This window comes from Saccoglossus kowalevskii, chromosome 12 (assembly GCF_978046115.1).
Source record: "Saccoglossus kowalevskii chromosome 12, keSacKowa6.1, whole genome shotgun sequence".
Classification (NCBI taxonomy): domain Eukaryota; kingdom Metazoa; phylum Hemichordata; class Enteropneusta; family Harrimaniidae; genus Saccoglossus; species Saccoglossus kowalevskii.
The window spans coordinates 35,018,298-35,038,995 of NC_140652.1; the positions used below are offsets into that span (position 1 = coordinate 35,018,298).

General features: G+C 34.0%; 1 protein-coding gene across 2 annotated transcripts; it reads left to right on the forward strand.

The window, feature by feature from the left end:
* The first annotated feature begins 1,755 nt into the window (after positions 1–1,755).
* LOC144342247 (uncharacterized) lies at positions 1,756–17,899 on the forward strand. 2 transcript variants are annotated; one of them, XM_085506605.1, is made up of 7 exons: positions 1,756–1,932; positions 4,849–4,873; positions 8,989–9,117; positions 9,947–10,072; positions 14,441–14,554; positions 16,273–16,392; positions 17,385–17,899. In XM_085506605.1, exons 1-7 carry the CDS (start codon positions 1,810–1,812, stop codon positions 17,465–17,467), a joined length of 720 nt encoding a protein of 239 aa, XP_085362731.1. In that variant the 5' UTR covers positions 1,756–1,809; the 3' UTR covers positions 17,468–17,899. The 2 variants fall into 2 exon arrangements, with proteins under 2 accessions (XP_085362731.1, XP_085362730.1); XM_085506604.1 differs by having other exon boundaries at positions 1,760–1,941.
* The last annotated feature ends 2,799 nt before the right edge of the window (positions 17,900–20,698 follow it).

The following is a 20,698-nucleotide window of genomic DNA, read 5'->3' on the forward strand; positions in this document are numbered from 1 at the left end:
TTGTCTCTAGTTTCAGAGAAAGGACATGTCCCGAGTGTGTCCATCGAGATACTCCCCTTTATTTCCGTTTAAAGCGCGGTGGTCGTCGCGCAGCGCGTGTTCGAATTTCATGTAAATAAACAATGTATTTTACACGCGTTGTATACGACGCTATGAGTGCCATATCGAACAGGACGCGGCACGACGACTGTCGGCCTTTAATTTTAATATCCTGTCACATTTAGAGATGAGAGGAAAGTAGTCTAATAAAGAGGGTCGACAAGAGGTGTTTTCGTAAGCTGCAACCAATTGTTTTTATTTTCGTAATAATGTAATTTAAATAAATAAAAAAAGTAAATTCGTAGACATGGGCAAGGTGTAAAATGTAATCAGCTATTTTATTCGTCCGTAATTTGTACAAAGATATTAATTTTTGTAAGCGTATAAAGCATTTTCCAAATTAAATTCGTAATTCCCAATGTTTTATCAAATTATCCAAAATATTATATAAACGTAAAATGTAATTAGGAATTTGTTTTATCTGTAAGTGTAAAAACCTATTTTTTACTGTAAATGGAACTTTCATTTTATTTCCTGTAAAAACGTAAAATGCGGTTTTTATTTCCTGTAACCTGTACCAGCTATCCCCCTTGCCCCCTCAATAAACAGGTTGTTCATATGGCAGTGGTTCACGATCGCCATAAAAATTGAGTAACGTCTAGGCTGACAATAATTCGACAGCGACAATTGACTCTGCGACAGTGCAGACTTCATTTTTCAGCTTAGCACTGGGTCACAATAAAAATAAGTCAAAATTCACATCGTTTCTTACTTAACAGTACTTCCTGGATAGCTGCTGTGTCTGTCTATGGAGACAATGGGGTTTTTATACCTACTGGCCTCGCTTTCAGTTCTTCTGAAACAGAAAGTGTTTGAGGGCGCTCAACTTATGAAAGGGGTCTCGACAACGACAATTGAATCTGCCGCGACAACGACCGCTAAACTTGGACAGAGCACCGTCCTTCAACACCGGAATTGGTTAGCGACATTTCGCCAAAAAAAAAACACATTTTGTCAAAAAAAGGGTTCATGAAGACGTGAATTGGTTATCCGCGTGCTTCATTCAAATCTAAAGCAGATTTTTCATTGGCCGGTGTAAAATAGGATTAATTCTAAGGTTGTGAAAAGTTTCCCTCTGTATTCCTTGGGTTCTGATTCTGAAAAGTGTACACTTCCTAGCTGACTGCGTCTAAACGGTTCGATGGCCAGATCTTGCATTCTGTAGTGACTAATAATAGCGCCTCGAGTCATTTTGCAACAATGTCGCATTTGAAGCGAGCAGACGGACGTCGTCACGGTAATCGCTACTGTTGATAGTCTTTTCAGCCAACTAAAATGTTAATGACCCCCTTCCCAGTTAAAGTCCCGGGGTTAAAGTCCACTTAAATCAATGGGGGTTACAGGTATTGTCTCCAAGGATAACAGAACCAGCGACTGAATAGTAGCTTCATCATTACTTGACCCATATACTAGTAGTTTTCTATAAAGTCTATGGTTAACTCCCCCCCCCCCCACTTCGGCGGACAATAAATGAACACATTTATTGTGTAGTTTCAAAAAGACATCCGTGGCTTATTGTTGAGTTGTGTTTAAATTGCATAACCCTGTGTAATGGTGCTGCTAAAAACAACTTGTTGTATGTGTTGTGTAGTTACAATATCGTCATAGCAACCTTTCTGTGAATACAATGGTGTATGCAAATATGAGGGACAATATAAATGAAGATCAGTCAGAAACGACTTTAATGAGTTCACTCGATACCCAAGTAAGATGTTTCGTAACGTAATTTTCCTGTGTGTATTGTGTCTGTGTGTGGCCACGGCCAGGACGGCGACCAGACACAAGGAGAAGACGAAGATTCAAACAGCACTTGATGGTGGAAAATTTCGAAAAGTAAGCAAGGTATTTTTATTGAATTTACTTCCATCTGAGGTCACAGTCGTTGCTATTGACTCTAAAATTGACACATTTGTTTGTTTGATTTGTTTTCGGTTTGCCGAATATCCACATTTACTGCAAAAGGGGGGGGGGGTCAGATATTCTGTAAGAGTTACGAAGCATATTATAGAAGCCTACGATAGTGTCGGATTTAGAAGGGCGACCGGCCACACCCTCTGTTTGGCATATGAACTGATCCATGACAAACCACAGACCCTGCAATGTATAGTGGTGTGCGGCCAAACAACATAGAACATTACATGACACATAGAATAGCCAGAAGGAAGGTGAGAAGGAAGACAAACAAATGACTAGTGCCGTAACTGTGAAAACTGAAGTATTGCTATATTCACACCTAAAAATGTAAAAATCATTTAGATACAAAATTGTGTTTACTCTTTGTATTCCGACTATATTTGCGTACATTGGTCGTCAAAACATTGTTACCATTGCATCATTTTATGATCTACTGTGAACATACTAGTACATGTTTTTAATTCATCGAAATTGTCTATCAAATGTGTACAGCACATTATTAAGCATGGAAATATCCCCCAAAATACATTTGCGTTTGTCGAAACCAACGCAATGTTTGTTGCCATTTACGAGGCTATGACCTTTGTCGTGTTTTTACGTTCGATTTCACGCATAACGCGGGATCTCGCAGTGAACGGAAAATGGTCTATTATAAGGCATCGCTTCCTAAGGCTTTTAACCTAATTCAAAAACCGAGATTCCAAATCAGCATATAGTCTAATATCAGTACTAAATATACTGTTATCTCATGGACATTTATATTTTCATAGTGTCAAACTTCGAGAATATGAAATAACCGTGCCGAGCCTGAGTGGTTTCGAAAATGTCATGGTGAATATCCTTCATCAGTTAGTTTGAGGCACAGTCACTTGGGGGCTGAAAATCAATAAATACTAATTTAAAAACAAAAATTATCCGCTATACGCATATAAATAAACAAGTTGTGAAACATGGCACCTAGTAAACCGACATTTTGTCGGTTTCAAATTTCGATTTCTTATTTCAAAATGCGAAACAAAAAGTTTAGAGGGGATCGGATGTTACGTTAATAACCATTGTTCATAATCGCTAATTTGGTTTTATTCAAAACTGCAGAAATCCTGCGTTTTATGGTGATATCAGACGATTTCATGAACGAAAATGGCCAGCAGCCAGAATCAAGGGGGATTCGCACAGAGTTATGGATAAATCAAGGAAATACTCGCTGTTACGGCACGCCTGATTGGCTGAAAATGAGTATGCGCACTTGATTTACCCAGAGCTCTGTGCGAACAAGGTGTCGATTCACTATGTTCCATGTTTCACAACTTGTTATTTATATGCGTATAGCGGATGATTTTTTTTTTTAATTAGTATTTATGATTTTCAGCCCCCAAGTGACTGTGGTTTGAGGCCGTGTTCGCATGGATCATTAGTTAAAGCGGGAGTGTCGTCACCTACGCACGCGCGGGAATTGAGAAATAAATAGTAATACTGTGAAAATATTATTATATAAATATTTGTTGGTGTTATTTTGTGGCAGCTGGTAAATTGCTTTTCATGAAATTTTCTCTTTTAGTGAAACAGTCGCTGATAAACTTGGCAATTGCTTGGACGGTTTCAGAATTTTTGTTCTTGAGAAGTGCTTTCAGATTACCGGATAAGTTTACGTTTTCAAACAAAACATCTCTTTCAAATTTGTACAGGTTACAATTGAAGAGGAAGTGTTCTTCTTCAATTTCATTGGAGTCACAGACAGGGCATGTTCTATTTAAGATATCTATGTTGTGATATCGCCCAACTTCAATTTGAAGTATGTGGGCACTTATCCTCAGTTTAGTCATAGATGATCTGTGGATGGGTTTTTTAATAATTTCAAGGTATTTTTCAAGTGCAAAATCAGTTTTCAGCTGTCTGTAGGTACGAAGTTTATTTTTTGTGATTAGTGCCTTTATTGTCATTATGCATTGTTTCTGTGCAGTGTTTCTCAAACATATTTTTTAGTTTTTTGTAGCTAATGGGATAATACTGTTTTTTTCGCAAACATCACTAATTTCTAAAAGGTTCAGTAATTTTATGCCTGTGGTCCAATTACTGATGTTTTCTTTGTCCAAATTGGTGCCAAGTTTGTAGGCCTCAGAGATCAGAGTGTTTTCATCCATATGTTTTATTTTCAGCCAGTAGTTAATCATACGTTTGATGCTTGAGATGATAAGTAGATATCTTCCCAGTTCAAGTAAACATGCCAAGTTTGTGGCTTTGTAAACAATGACACGCTATGGCCATCTGGCGCATGCGCAGGTGACGACTCCTCCGCTTTAACTTAGTACAATCGTATAGCAATTCTCCTGTTTTGTTTTTGAGTCAGCGAAATGGGCAATACTTGTATAACGAATAATTAGTTTAAGATATACTTGATAAGTACAACATATAAAAGCGTTTCTTTTCCCTGCATGAAAATTGTTTGCTTGAAGGATAAACCTAGGAAAGACTAAGATAAGTCTTCTGGTTTATGGTACTGACAGGAAATACATATAAACAACAACTCAACTAAAAATTTGGTTGCTCGAGGGATTAATCGTAAAACTACCTTCAGGAAATCTTTATTGGTTACCGTACTTGCGTGTATGAAAGCGTCTATTGTTCAATCAATTTTTTACACATTTTATCTGTTTCCTGAGGATAAATGTGTTTCATTTTGTTGACTGGGTAATTTTTTTGACGAACTGGTGTTTATGTGATCTTATACAGTGACTGTTATTGTTTTCACTATGGCACAATAGAGGTTTTTTATTTGCTCATCCAGCGTGATTGCATGGCCGAATTCATTAAATCTCTCTGTGTTCTTCGTTTCAGGCCATCATTAAAACCCGTGACATAGGTGAGTAACTCATTAAAATTGAATTTCTGGTGATAAAATAAAATAACGTTATGTTTTATAACAACGTAACCATGTGTATATTGTGTTTTTTGTCCCTACAGAGGGCCCAATGAAAATTACTTTATTGTATATTGGCCTACCCTCTATAAATAAAGTGTTAAATAAATAAATAAAACCAGTAGATACCATAGGATTAATGTACAACGACGCCTGAGACAATACTTTTTTAACAGATGCATGTATTTCGGTTCTGTCGGCAGTAGATTGTCCTATATGTATATGTTTCATGGACGCCGTCTAGTTGATAGCATATGAGGTCCATGTTACACGAAGAGCGCCGTCGACGGTGAAACTTGAGAATACCCCTTACTACGCATTGAACGTAGTCCCCTGACTTATTTTAGACAAAAAATAAATATAATATTAAAAATTGTATATACTATTTAGGGTGCAGATACCTCGATTGGTCGACGTCTTAAAATTATGTCTCAAGGTAGAACGCAACACATAGGTGAAACTATTGTTATAAGTTGAAAAAAAAACTGAATTAAAAAATATGGAGTCATCTTACTCAGTTCAGATAGTATAAAGTGAAAATAGATTGTTTTGTCTGTTCTATCGTGTTTTATATGAAAAGAATATGTTTTAATATCTCAAAATTTTGCTCGGTGAAAAATAGATATATATTATAGTATCTTATATATAGGTACTTTATGATGCCAAGTAGCATTTAAAAACAATATTTTTAGTGGGTTTAACGAGGAAATAACGTTTTAGTAAGCATATCAGCATATTAATTAGTTTGCATACTCATATTAAAACGATTAGTAAAAACTCACAAGTAAGACACTACGACAGATGTAAATTAAATATATTAAATGCATATTTGTTACTATATTCTCACGAGTTCACGTGTAATGACAGTGACGTGATCAAATAGCCACGAGTTTACGTGTAATGGCAGTGACGTAATCAAATATCCATGAGTTTACGTGTAATGAAAGTGACGTGATCAAATATCCATGAGTTTACGTGTAATGGCAGTGACGTAATCAAATATACATGAGTTTACGTGTAATGACAGTGACGTGATCAAATCTCCATGAGTTTACGTGTAATGACAGTGACGTTATCAAATATCCATGAGTTTACGTGTAATGACAGTGACGTAATCAAATATCCATGAGTTTAAGTGTAATGACAGTGACGTAATCAAATAGCCATGAGTTTACGTGTAATGACAGTGACGTAATCAAATATCCATGAGTTTACGTGTAATGACAGTGACGTGATCAAATATCCATGAGTTTACGTGTAATGACAGTGACGTTATCAAATATCCATAAGTTTACGTGTAATGACAGTGACGTAATCAAATATCCATGAGTTTAAGTGTAATTGACAGTGACGTGATCAAATATCCATGAGTTTACGTGCAATGAAAGTGACGTAATCAAATATCCATGAGTTCATGTGTAATGACAGTGACGTAATCAAATATCCATGAGTTCACGTGTAATGACAGTGGCGTAATCAAATACTAGTATCCACGAGTTTATGTGTAATGACAGTGACGTAATCAAATATCCATGAGTTTAAGTGTAATGACAGTGACGTAATCAAATATCCATGAGTTTACGTGTAATGACAGTGACGTGATCAAATATCAATGAGTTTACGTGTAATGAAAGTGACGTGATCAAATATTCATGAGTTTACGTGTAATGACAGTGACGTAATCAAATATCCATGAGTTTACGTGTAATGACAGTGATGTAGTCAAATAGCCATGAGTTTACGTGTAATGACAGTGACGTAGTCAAATAGCCATGAGTTTACGTGTAATGACAGTGACGTAGTCAAATATCCAAGAGTTTACGTGTAATGACAGTGACATAATCAAATATCCATGAGTTTACGTGTAATGACAGTGACGTAGTCAAATAGCCATGAGTTCACGTGTAATGACAGTGACGTAATCAAATATCCATGAGTTTAAGTGTAATTGACAGTGACGTAATCAAAATATCCATGAGTTTACGTGTAATGACAGTGACGTAATCAAATATCCATGAGTCTACGTGTAATGACAGTGACGTAGTCAAATAACCATGAGTTTACGTGTAATGGCAGTGACGTAATCAAATATACATGAGTTTACGTGTAATGACATTGACGTGATCAAATATCCATGAGTTTACGTGTAATGACAGTGACGTTATCAAATATCCATGAGTTTACGAGTAATGACAGTGACGTAATCAAATATCCATGAGTTTAAGTGTAATGACAGTGACGTAATCAAATATCCATGAGTTTACGTGTAATGACATTGACGTGATCAAATATCCATGAGTTTACGTGTAATGACAGTGACGTAATCAAATATCCATGAGTTTACGTGTAATGACAGTGACGTAATCAAATATCCATGAGTTTACGTGTAATGACAGTGACGTGATCAAATATCCATGAGTTTACGTGTAATGACAGTGACGTAATCAAATATCCACGAGTTTAAGTGTAATGACAGTGACGTAGTCAAATATCCATGAGGTTATGTGTAATTACAGTGATGTGATATAATATCAATGAGTTTACGTGTAATGACAGTGACGTAATCAAATATACATGAGTTTACGTGTAATGACAGTGACGTAATCAAATATCAATGAGTTTACGTGTAATGACAGTGACGTGATCAAATAGCCATCAGTTTACGTGTATTGACAGTGACGTGATCAAATAGCCATCAGTTTACGTGTAATGACAGTGACGTAATCAAATATACATGAGTTTACGTGTAATGACAGTGACGTGATCAACTATCAATGAGTTTACGTGTAATGACAGTGACGTGATCAAATAGCCATCAGTTTACGTGTAATGACAGTGACGTGATCAAATAGCCATCAGTTTACGTGTAATGAAAGTGACGTGATCAAATATCCATGAGTTTACGTGTAATGAAAGTGACGTGATCAAATATCCATGAGTTTACGTGTAATGACAGTGACGTAGTCAAATAGCCATGAGTTCACGTGTAATGACAGTGACGTAATCAAATATCCATGAGTTTACGTGTAATGACAGTGACGTGATCAAATATCCATGAGTTTACGTGTAATGACAGTGACGTAATCAAATATCCATGAGTTTACGTGTAATGACAGTGACGTGATCAAATATCCATGAGTTTACGTGTAATGACAGTGACGTAGTCAAATAGCCATGAGTTTAAGTGTAATTGACAGTGACGTAATCAAATATCCATGAGTTTACGTGTAATGACAGTGACGTGATCAAATATCCATGAGTTTACGTGTAATGACAGTGACGTAATCAAATATCCACGAGTTTAAGTGTAATGACAGTGACGTAGTCAAATATCCATGAGGTTATGTGTAATTACAGTGATGTGATATAATATCAATGAGTTTACGTGTAATGACAGTGACGTAATCAAATATACATGAGTTTACGTGTAATGACAGTGACGTAATCAAATATCAATGAGTTTACGTGTAATGACAGTGACGTGATCAAATAGCCATCAGTTTACGTGTATTGACAGTGACGTGATCAAATAGCCATCAGTTTACGTGTAATGACAGTGACGTAATCAAATATACATGAGTTTACGTGTAATGACAGTGACGTGATCAACTATCAATGAGTTTACGTGTAATGACAGTGACGTGATCAAATAGCCATCAGTTTACGTGTAATGACAGTGACGTGATCAAATAGCCATCAGTTTACGTGTAATGAAAGTGACGTGATCAAATATCCATGAGTTTACGTGTAATGAAAGTGACGTGATCAAATATCCATGAGTTCACGTGTAATGACAGTGACGTAGTCAAATAGCCATGAGTTTACGTGTAATGACAGTGACGTAATCAAATATCCAAGAGTTTACGTGTAATGACAGTGACGTAATCAAATATCCATGAGTTTACGTGTAATGAGTGACGTAATCAAATATCCATGAGTTTACGTGTAATGAAAGTGACGTAATCAAATATCAATGAGTTTACGTGTAATGAAAGTGACGTGATCAAATATCCATGATATACATGTTATAATTACTTTTATGCCTGACTTATATACAGACTGTGCCAATTCTTGTGAATGGAGTTATGACGGCGAATGCGATGATGGTGGTGAAGGTTCTTTATATGAACTATGTGACTATGGAACTGACTGTGCAGACTGTGGGTCGAGGGCAGTGATTGATCTTGGTAAGTAATCGCGAGTGTATAATCACATGTAATTGTATTTTCCCTTTAATTTACTTTCTTACATGTGTTTGTTTGATAATGTCATTCCCGTTTATCGTGGCACTTAGATACAAACTGCCCAAAACGTCAGGGGAAGTGGCAAAGTCAGTATAGTTTAATTAGTCCATGATCAAAAAAACACACCTTCGGCAGCTCAAACTCCTACAAAATGAATGAAAAATCAAAACACACAGTTTGCCAGGCGTTCATATTCTCAGAAAAGCTGCCAATTTCGAAGTGTTTAAAGAGTTGCGAAAATCCATAGGTCACCGGTACATGTAACAGTGACCGTAGACGTAATTGAAATACGCCCTCATACATGGCGTTTCGGATAAAACGTGATGAAAGAAACCTCAATAGGTGGCTACCAACAGCCATAAGATTTAGCTACGAATGTTGATAGCCTAATTGGTGATATGATATCTTCACACATGTGGTATAAACATACGAGTAGTATGAAATGACGAAACGAGTGGATAGAATGCTTTGGTACGAGGTATTTGCTGCGTGGAAAAAAACGTCCATGGTGAAACTTGATTGATAGAATCATATAACCGTCCATTTTTATTAAAATACAATGTTTAAACTAATATTTAAAAGTTATCAGAGAGTATGCCAATACTGTAAAAATCGATGAGTGTTCATTCTATGATTGGTCTCTGTTTAACACAAGCACAAGTCAATATACGTGCAGTTTTATTGGCAAATTCTCGCGAGATTACAAGCAATGACAGTAATATCAAACATGATATATATGTTATAATTACATTTATGCCTGATTTATGTACAGTCTGTACCAATTCTTGTGAATGGAGTTATGACGGCGAATGCGATGATGGTCGTGTGGGTTCAACATATGATCTGTGTGACCATGGAACTGACTGTGCAGACTGTGGGTCTGGTACCTCACCCAGCAGTAAGTAATGCAACAAATATAATGAGTTGCGTGCCAAACTGTTCAATAAAGCTAAGGATATGATCCCAGCATTTGAAAATAAACCTGCAGAGAAAAAATTCATGGAATTGTTACAGAATGAAAACATTATTATACCAGTAGCACAGTTCATAAGTAAAAGCTTTGAAGTCAGGAAGCAGGGTCTTACTTGACATCTTAATGCCTGCTGTCAATTTTGTAATTTTATATTAGATTGTATTTTAGAGATTTTGTTTTATTTAGTAATTTAGTGATTGTATTTGTTATTTGTTTTTTAGTATATTGTGTTTTTGTTTTGTTTTTTATATATATATATTTCTCCTTGTACTTTGTGACCATTTTCTTTCCCTCCGGGGATTGTGTAAGAGTCAATAAGTAAATAAATAAGTAATATCCTAAACCCGGGAATATGTATGCAATTCTATTTTATCTTTTACTTTACTTTACTTTTACGTTATTAACGGTACACAAATGTGTCTTATACAAAGGTACACATAAACGACAATCCAGTTAGGACATGTAAAATAGTAAAGTCAGTATAGTATAATTAGGCCATGTAAAATAGTAAAGTCAGTATAATATAATTAGGCCATGTAAAATAGTAAAGTCAGTATGGTATAATTAGGCCATGTAAAATAGTAAAGTCAGTTTAGTATAATTAGGCCATGTAAAATAGTAAAGTCAGTATAATATAATTAGGCCATGTAAAATAGTAAAGTCAGTATAGTATAATTAGGCCATGTAAAATAGTAAAGTCAGTTTAGTATAATTAGGCCATGTAAAATAGTAAAGTCAGTATACCGGTAGTATAATTAGGCCATGTAAAATAGTAAAGTCAGTATAGTATAATTAGGCCATGTAAAATAGTAAAGTCAGTATGGTATAATTAGGCCATGTAAAATAGTAAAGTCAGTATAGTATAATTAGGCCATGTAAAATAGTAAAGTCAGTATAGTATAATTAGGCCATGTAAAATAGTAAAGTCAGTATGGTATAATTAGGCCATGTAAAATAGTAAAGTCAGTATGGTATAATTAGGCCATGTAAAATAGTAAAGTCAGTATAGTATAATTAGGCCATGTAAAATAGTAAAGTCAGTATAGTATAATTAGGCCATGTAAAATAGTAAAATCAGTATAGTATAATTAGGTCATGTAAAAAAGTAAAGTCAGTATAGTATAATTAGGCCATGTAAAATAGTAAAGTCAGTATAGTACAATTAGGCCATGTAAAATAGTAAAGTCAGTATAGTATAATTAGGCCATGTAAAGTAGTAAAGTCAGTATGGTATAATTAGACCATGTAAAATAGTAAAGTCAGTATGGTATAATTAGGCCATGTAAAGTAGTAAAGTCAGTATAGTATAATTAGGCCATGTAAAGTAGTAAAGTCAGTATAGTATAATTAGGCCATGTAAAATAGTAAAGTCAGTATAGTATAATTAGGCCATGTAAAGTAGTAAAGTCAGTATAGTATAATTAGGCCATGTAAAATAGTAAAGTCAGTATAGTATAATTAGGTCATGTAAAGTAGTAAAGTCAGTACAGTATAATTAGGCCATGTAAAATAGTAAAGTCAGTGTAGTATAATTAGACCATGTTAAATAGTGAAGTCAGTATAGTATAATTAGGCCATGTAAAGTAGTAAAGTCAGTATACCCCCCCCCCCCGGTAGTATAATTAGGCCATGTAAAAAAGTAAAGTCAGTATAGTATAATTAGGTCATGTAAAGTAGTAAAGTCAGTATAGTATAATTAGGCCATGTAAAATAGTAAAGTCAGTATGGTATAATTAGGCCATGTAAAATAGTAAAGTCAGTATAGTATAATTAGGCCATGTAAAATAGTAAAGTCAGTATGGTATAATTAGACCATGTAAAATAGTAAAGTCAGTGTAGTATAATTAGGCCATGTAAAATAGTAAAGTCAGTATAGTATAATTAGGCCATGTAAAATAGTAAAGTCAGTATAGTATAATTAGGCCATGTAAAATAGTAAAGTCAGTATAGTATAATTAGGCCATGTAAAATAGTAAAGTCAGTATAGTATAATTAGGCCATGTAAAATAGTAAAGTCAGTATGGTATAATTAGGCCATGTAAAATAGTAAAGTCAGTATGGTATAATTAGGCCATGTAAAATAGTGAAGTCAGTATAGTATAATTAGGCCATGTAAAATAGTAAAGTCAGTATGGTATAATTAGGCCATGTAAAATAGTAAAGTCAGTATGGTATAATTAGGCCATGTAAAATAGTAAAGTCAGTATAGTATAATTAGGCCATGTAAAATAGTGAAGTCAGTATAGTATAATTAGGCCATGTAAAATAGTAAAGTCAGTATAGTATAATTAGGCCATGTAAAGTAGTAAAGTCAGTATACCCCCCCCCCCCCGGTAGTATAATTAGGCCATGTAAAAAAGTAAAGTCAGTATAGTATAATTAGGTCATGTAAAGTAGTAAAGTCAGTATAGTATAATTAGGCCATGTAAAATAGTAAAGTCAGTATGGTATAATTAGGCCATGTAAAATAGTAAAGTCAGTATGGTATAATTAGGCCATGTAAAATAGTAAAGTCAGTATAGTATAATTAGGCCATGTAAAATAGTAAAGTCAGTATAGTATAATTAGGCCATGTAAAATAGTAAAGTCAGTATAGTATAATTAGACCATGTAAAATAGTAAAGTCAGTATGGTATAATTAGGCCATGTAAAATAGTAAAGTCAGTATAGTATAATTAGGCCATGTAAAATAGTAAAGTCAGTATGGTATAATTAGGCCATGTAAAATAGTAAAGTCAGTATAGTATAATTAGACCATGTAAAATAGTAAAGTCAGTATAGTATAATTAGACCATGTAAAATAGTAAAGTCAGTATAGTATAATTAGGCCATGTAAAATAGTAAAGTCAGTATGGTATAATTAGGCCATGTAAAATAGTAAAGTCAGTATAGTATAATTAGACCATGTAAAATAGTAAAGTCAGTATAGTATAATTAGGCCATGTAAAATAGTAAAGTCAGTATAGTATAATTAGGCCATGTAAAATAGTAAAGTCAGTATAGTATAATTAGGCCATGTAAAATAGTAAAGTCAGTATAGTATAATTAGGCCATGTAAAATAGTAAAGTCAGTATGGTATAATTAGGCCATGTAAAATAGTAAAGTCAGTATAGTATAATTAGACCATGTAAAATAGTAAAGTCAGTATAGTATAATTAGGCCATGTAAAATAGTAAAGTCAGTATAGTATAATTAGGCCATGTAAAATAGTAAAGTCAGTATAGTATAATTAGGCCATGTAAAATAGTAAAGTCAGTATGGTATAATTAGGCCATGTAAAATAGTAAAGTCAGTATGGTATAATTAGGCCATGTAAAATAGTAAAGTCAGTATGGTATAATTAGGCCATGTAAAATAGTAAAGTCAGTATAGTATAATTAGGCCATGTAAAATAGTAAAGTCAGTATAGTATAATTAGGCCATGTAAAATAGTAAAGTCAGTATGGTATAATTAGGCCATGTAAAATAGTAAAGTCAGTATAGTATAATTAGGCCATGTAAAATAGTAAAGTCAGTATAGTATAATTAGGCCATGTAAAATAGTAAAGTCAGTATAGTATAATTAGGCCATGTAAAATAGTAAAGTCAGTATAGTATAATTAGGCCATGTAAAATAGTAAAGTCAGTATAGTATAATTAGGCCATGTAAAATAGTAAAGTCAGTATGGTATAATTAGGCCATGTAAAATAGTAAAGTCAGTATGGTATAATTAGGCCATGTAAAATAGTAAAGTCAGTATGGTATAATTAGGCCATGTAAAATAGTAAAGTCAGTATAGTATAATTAGGCCATGTAAAATAGTAAAGTCAGTATGGTATAATTAGGCCATGTAAAATAGTAAAGTCAGTATAGTATAATTAGGCCATGTAAAATAGTAAAGTCAGTATAGTATAATTAGGCCATGTAAAATAGTAAAGTCAGTATAGTATAATTAGGCCATGTAAAATAGTAAAGTCAGTATAGTATAATTAGGCCATGTAAAATAGTAAAGTCAGTATAGTATAATTAGGCCATGTAAAATAGTAAAGTCAGTATGGTATAATTAGGCCATGTAAAATAGTAAAGTCAGTATGGTATAATTAGGCCATGTAAAATAGTAAAGTCAGTATAGTATAATTAGGCCATGTAAAATAGTAAAGTCAGTATAGTATAATTAGGCCATGTAAAATAGTAAAGTCAGTTTAGTATAATTAGGCCTTTCGTTCTGTCATTCCAAAATGCATTTCAAGTAGTTGATGTCATTGTTGCTGTCACTTTCAAATTACCTAATTCCGTGTTTTTTAATATACAGCTTGCGCAGATACTTGTTCCTATAGCAACGACGGTGAATGTGATGACGGCGGTCCTGGTTCTTTGTACAGTGCATGTGATTATGGGACTGACTGTACAGACTGTGGTGACAGAGGTATGTGTCAGCTGAATGATGACCTAAAATTCAAGTTGCATCATCAAGCGAGTGTGTTAGATGGATGTCTCAGAGTAATTGTCAGTGTATGCATTTCCCCATGTCTATTTACATTTATGGTAGTAGAACACTAATTATCTATTTACATTTATGGTAGTAGAACACTAATTGTCTATTTACATTTATGGTAGTAGAACACTAATTGTCTATTTACATTTATGGTAGTAGAACACTAATTGTCTATTTACATTTATGGTAGTAGAACACTAATTGTCTATTTACATTTATGGTAGTAGAACACTAATTGTCTATTTACATTTATGGTAGTAGAACACTAATTGTCTATTTACATTTATGGTAGTAGAACACTAATTGTCTATTTATATTTATGGTAGTAGAACACTAATTGTCTATTTACATTTATGGTAGTAGAACACTAATTGTCTATTTACATTTATGGTAGTAGAACACTAATTGTCTATTTATATTTATGGTAGTAGAACACTAATTGTCTATTTACATTTATGGTAGTAGAACACTAATTGTCTATTTACATTTATGGTAGTAGAACACTAATTGTCTATTTACATTTATGGTAGTAGAACACTAATTGTCTATTTACATTTATGGTAGTAGAACACTAATTGTCTATTTACATTTATGGTAGTAGAACACTAATTGTCTATTTACATTTATGGTAGTAGAACACTAATTGTCTATTTACATTTATGGTAGTAGAACACTAATTGTCTATTTACATTTATGGTAGTAGAACACTAATTGTCTATTTACATTTATGGTAGTAGAACACTAATTGTCTATTTACATTTATGGTAGTAGAACACTAATTGTCTATTTACATTTATGGTAGTAGAACACTAATTGTCTATTTACATTTATGGTAGTAGAACACTAATTGTCTATTTACATTTATGGTAGTAGAACACTAATTGTCTATTTACATTTATGGTAGTAGAACACTAATTGTCTATTTACATTTATGGTAGTAGAACACTAATTGTCTATTTACATTTATGGTAGTAGAACACTAATTGTCTATTTACATTTATGGTAGTAGAACACTAATTGTCTATTTACATTTATGGTAGTAGAACACTAATTGTCTATTTACATTTATGGTAGTAGAACACTAATTGTCTATTTACATTTATGGTAGTAGAACACTAATTGTCTATTTACATTTATGGTAGTAGAACACTAATTGTCTATTTACATTTATGGTAGTAGAACACTAATTGTCTATTTACATTTATGGTAGTAGAACACTAATTGTCTATTTACATTTATGGTAGTAGAACACTAATTGTCTATTTACATTTATGGTAGTAGAACACTAATTGTCTATTTACATTTATGGTAGTAGAACACTAATTGTCTATTTACATTTATGGTAGTAGAACACTAATTGTCTATTTATCACAGTTGTGGACAGTATCAATTCAATAAACGAAAGAATGTTGAACTACGTCAGATTAGGAGAACATATCGAGCGTCATCGTCGTACTTTAAGTTTAATTTCGGATTGACCAGTGGGTGATCATCATCTTCTATATTCTTGTCGTCGTAATGATAACCACTCTTAACTATTTCCTATAAAAATTCCCTTCTGCCATTCTTATATACATCTTAAATGTTTTATGTCATTGTTGATGTATTTACCTTCAAATTACCTAATTCCGTGTGTTGTTTTTGTACAGCGCCAAGTTGCACCAATACTTGTCCCTTTAGCAACGACGGTGAATGTGATGACGGCGGTCCTGGTTCTTTGTACAGTGCATGTGATTATGGAACTGACTGTACAGACTGTGGTGACAGAGGTATGTGTCAGCTGAATTATGACCTAAAATACAAGTTGTATCATCAAGCGAGTGTGTTAGATGAATGTCTCTGTGTATGCAGTGACATTACTAATTGACTTTTTTCCATTGCTGCGAGATTCTGCGTTATGCGTGAAATGGAACGTAAAAACATGGTAAACAATAGTCCTTCTATCTGGAACTGTAGATAAGATGACAAAACATCACGTGTGATTCGACAATAGAGATTCAATTATGGAGTTTTAACACGCTCACAAACTGAGACATTACCAAGCTGTTAGGAGATTGCAAGGTATCGAAGAAGTCACCGGTGGTAATTAGTGCAAGTCGCGCGTGATTCCATTAGAGGAGCGCATTGGATTGTGGGAAAATCAATGTTTATCAACACAAAAGTTGAACATGCGCAGCGCGACGACCACCGCCCTTTAGTGAAGTTCTGTGCATATTTGACTCGGTTAAGATATCTCAATGCAATATTCCTCTCTGAAAGATATGCATATCTACATAGAAAAAAAAAGAAATTCAAATTCAAACTCAAATCATTATACTTTTGCGGCAGACGTTCAAACCGCATTTTCACACATTACGCGAGATCTCACATCGAACGGAATCATCTGGGTCATAGTGCTAGACGGAATTTGATTTTGGAAAGAAATATTATTTATTTAAAATGCCAGAATCACTGGTATTTTTATAGTGTCAAGAAGGAAGTATTATGTCTATGTTTGCTTTGTGTTTGTATAGAATGAATGATATGTAACTTATTGTTATTAACCACTTTACGTTATTAATTTATCAAACAGAATGGCACAATATTTATCTCATATTTACCAAGGAATCACACAGTCACAACTCAAACAATGTAACCTAATAACCGATTAAATGTGGGCAATGAAGTATTCACATTATATTAATATAAATATGCATGTTCTAATTCCACCTACAAACTATTTTTCAAAATAGCAACTAAACACGTCTTCTTTGTTTTACAGCGGGTTTTAAACGTTCAAACGCCAAGAAAGAAATGTTAATGAGAAAATCTGGAATAAACAAACACGGAAAGAAGCAAAAATAAATTCCTCCACGGAGATCAAGCAACGTAACTATTCCATAATTGATTTAAGTGTCACTCGCACTGTTGTAATAGATTAATTAACACAATACCACTAATTGATTTCACACCGCAGTGATTATGACTATAGTGTGGATCTATTCGTTCGCTGTCGGCGCATTATAACAAATTGTCTACGTAATGTATAGCCAACTTTTCATCTTAGGTCGATACACGGAAAAATTGTTTAGTAAATTGAGTCGACACATACTTATATAAAAAGTATTTACTTGTAGAAGAAGATTATTTACATTGAAATATTGGTTGGATATTGATTGTTTATATGTTATGAATGGAAGAAACTGATCTCTCACAAATACTGAGTATATGAAATTGTAGAATTGTTGTAAATTATCAATAAACAGCATTGCACACTTTTTAGCTTTCTCAAATAAAGATTTACGCTTCTTATTTTTCTTTCTCCTAAGTCTCCAAGTTTAAATGTAAAATGATGACATTTCAAACAAAGAAAATCTCCCTCATTTAAAATTATCAAATTATCATTTGGTTGTGACGTCACACATATTGTTTATGACTCTCGTGTGTGAAACACACAATGTCAGCCCTCGTGGTTACCATGTCTGTATATAATATGTATGTCTGTTCTACCAGTATTTCAAGAACAGCTGTTCGTTTCTTCAATGAAACTTGGTATATGGATTCTCTTGGAATTTCGCTGACCTGATCAGTTTTTGGTGATAATTCATGCATATTAATTACCCAAATTGATATCTGAGGTTCCGATCATCATGTTTCAATCAAACAGGGTACATGGAAAATAGGAAAATGCACAGACCAGATCATTTTTGGGTTAAAATCATATTTTAATCATATTAATTACCGAATTTACATAATAATTTAATTCATAAGCAAATTTCTCAACTATATCTTAAGTAGTGAACATATTTCAATAAAACTTGGTACATAAATGTATCAACGTATTGGGTATTGTATCTCTCGGTCAAGAACAAGCGTTTGATCGGGTGGTACAGAGTTGGTTAAATATATACGACTTTTATACACAGGCACACCAAGTCTTGTTCGCATAAATGACTCTTTGATCAGTCCCGTGCATTTTATGCGTGGTATCCGACAGGGATGTTCGCTGTCAGGACAATTGTATAGTGTCGCTATCGAGCCGCTCCTACATATTGTCAAGATCCGTACCCAAAGCGGTATCCGTGGTGTCATAATTGACAACATACCTGAACAAAAAGTAAACTAAACTGCATATGACTTCAGTTTTTTCATCACTGAAAATCCCGATTTTGCTAATTTGCGATTGGCTTTCAATGTACGAGAAAGCTAGTAATTCACGCATCAATTATGGCAGGGCTTATGGGTTGGTGCGTGGAAAACTAGAACTAACAAACCACTTAAAATAGGTTGGGACAATAACGGGTTGAAAATCCTTGGTATCTTCATTGGGAACAATCCCACATTCATGGATAAAAACTGGTCCGGTATTCTAGACAAAGTTGAGATAAAACTAGGTCAGTGGAGCAAATATGCACCTGTCATGTCCTATAGAGGGCGTGCTGTTATAAATAATAACCTAGTAGTATTACACCACACTGCTCCATGGGTTGATATGTTTGTGCCCACCCACACATAATGTTGAATCTGTCCAACGAAAGCTTCTTGACTTTTTTTGGCAAGGTAAACATCGGGTACCTGCAGAAGTTGTCTACTTACCAATAAATGAAGGTGGACAAGGACTGACGCATCTACCAACGCGCATTACTTCATACCGTCTGCAATTTATACAGCGATATCTTTACTTCAGCTCAGGTCACCCTTGTTTCATGTTTACTGACTTCTTTCTTAGAAAGTTCCAACACCTGAAATATGACAAGCAGTTGTTTATTACTGAATTCCCACAACATTCGTATAATATGCCTGATTTCTATTGTATTTTACTAAAAACCTGGCGGTCAGTCCCATATATTCGTAAAGATACGCCATCTAATATTCCTAATCTATGTCGTCATCTACACAAAACACACTTCATCGGGGCCGGTTTTACAAAAATTGGCGATCTTATTCATGGTAATGAATGGCGCTCAGCTGAACTGCTCCATCATCATATCAACATTCACTCTAAACGTCTTCTTAGTATCGCAGTGAATGTATTACACAAAGCAATTCCAACTCAATTTAAAGAAATATTGCAAAAAAATTAACAACGCACAAAATACGAATGTCACGACTACTACATATTCTCTTGAATTGATCTATAGAGATGACGATAATGACATATTAATAAACTGTCCACTGTATAAACTAGAAAAGGACACAATTTATAAATTTCTAATCTATACCTAAAATGAAACTGATAAAAGATCCCATCCACCCAGGCACACTTTGGTGTGATCTGTTATCTCTTGATCCAGACAAACCAATATTGAAAATTGGTCAGTTTCATTGTTGCAAACTGTTCGCGTTTATTGGTTAATTGCTAACGAAAAAAAAATTGAGATTTACAGTGACGACTTCTTCATGGGGCATATCCTACATGTAACTGTCCGTTTTGCCAGGATAAAGATGATCTCGTCCATATTTTTGTGGAGTGTGCAAGACTTGAACCATTCTTCAAATTGTTCAATAGCATCATACAAAATCTATTTGACGGAGGGAAGATACCACACTAACACATTATCTACTAGGCGCCACTAGAGGAAAGAGCAAAATACAGAACCATAGATTTCTATGCTGTAGTAAATATGCGTGTTGAAGATAATTCGTATCGATGCTACATACTGTCTCATTGAAAGCAGCTATCCACGTGACTCGGGTAAAGAAAATAAAGGGACTACCTAAAACGGACGTCACTCAAGCATTTAAGGCGAGACTAAAATGGAGAATTAACACAGAGTACAACTACCATAAGCTCATTCATACCGTCGACCAAGTACCGGTGGCATCCATTGTAGAAGATAAACTCATCTATCTGGCTTATTTGAAATAACACCCTAATGAACATTGTAATTAAAATTTTACTTTTAATAACATTGAGAACTGTAATATTTATAATCAATCGATTAATACTAAAATAATGTCGTTACAACCTACCTGAACAATACTTACTCGTTATATTTATTCGTTAATGATTTCTTTTGTTCCTTGTAAACCCATTTTTATCATTTTAGTCATGTAATAACAGAAATTTAAATATCTTTTTATACCTGCGAATAA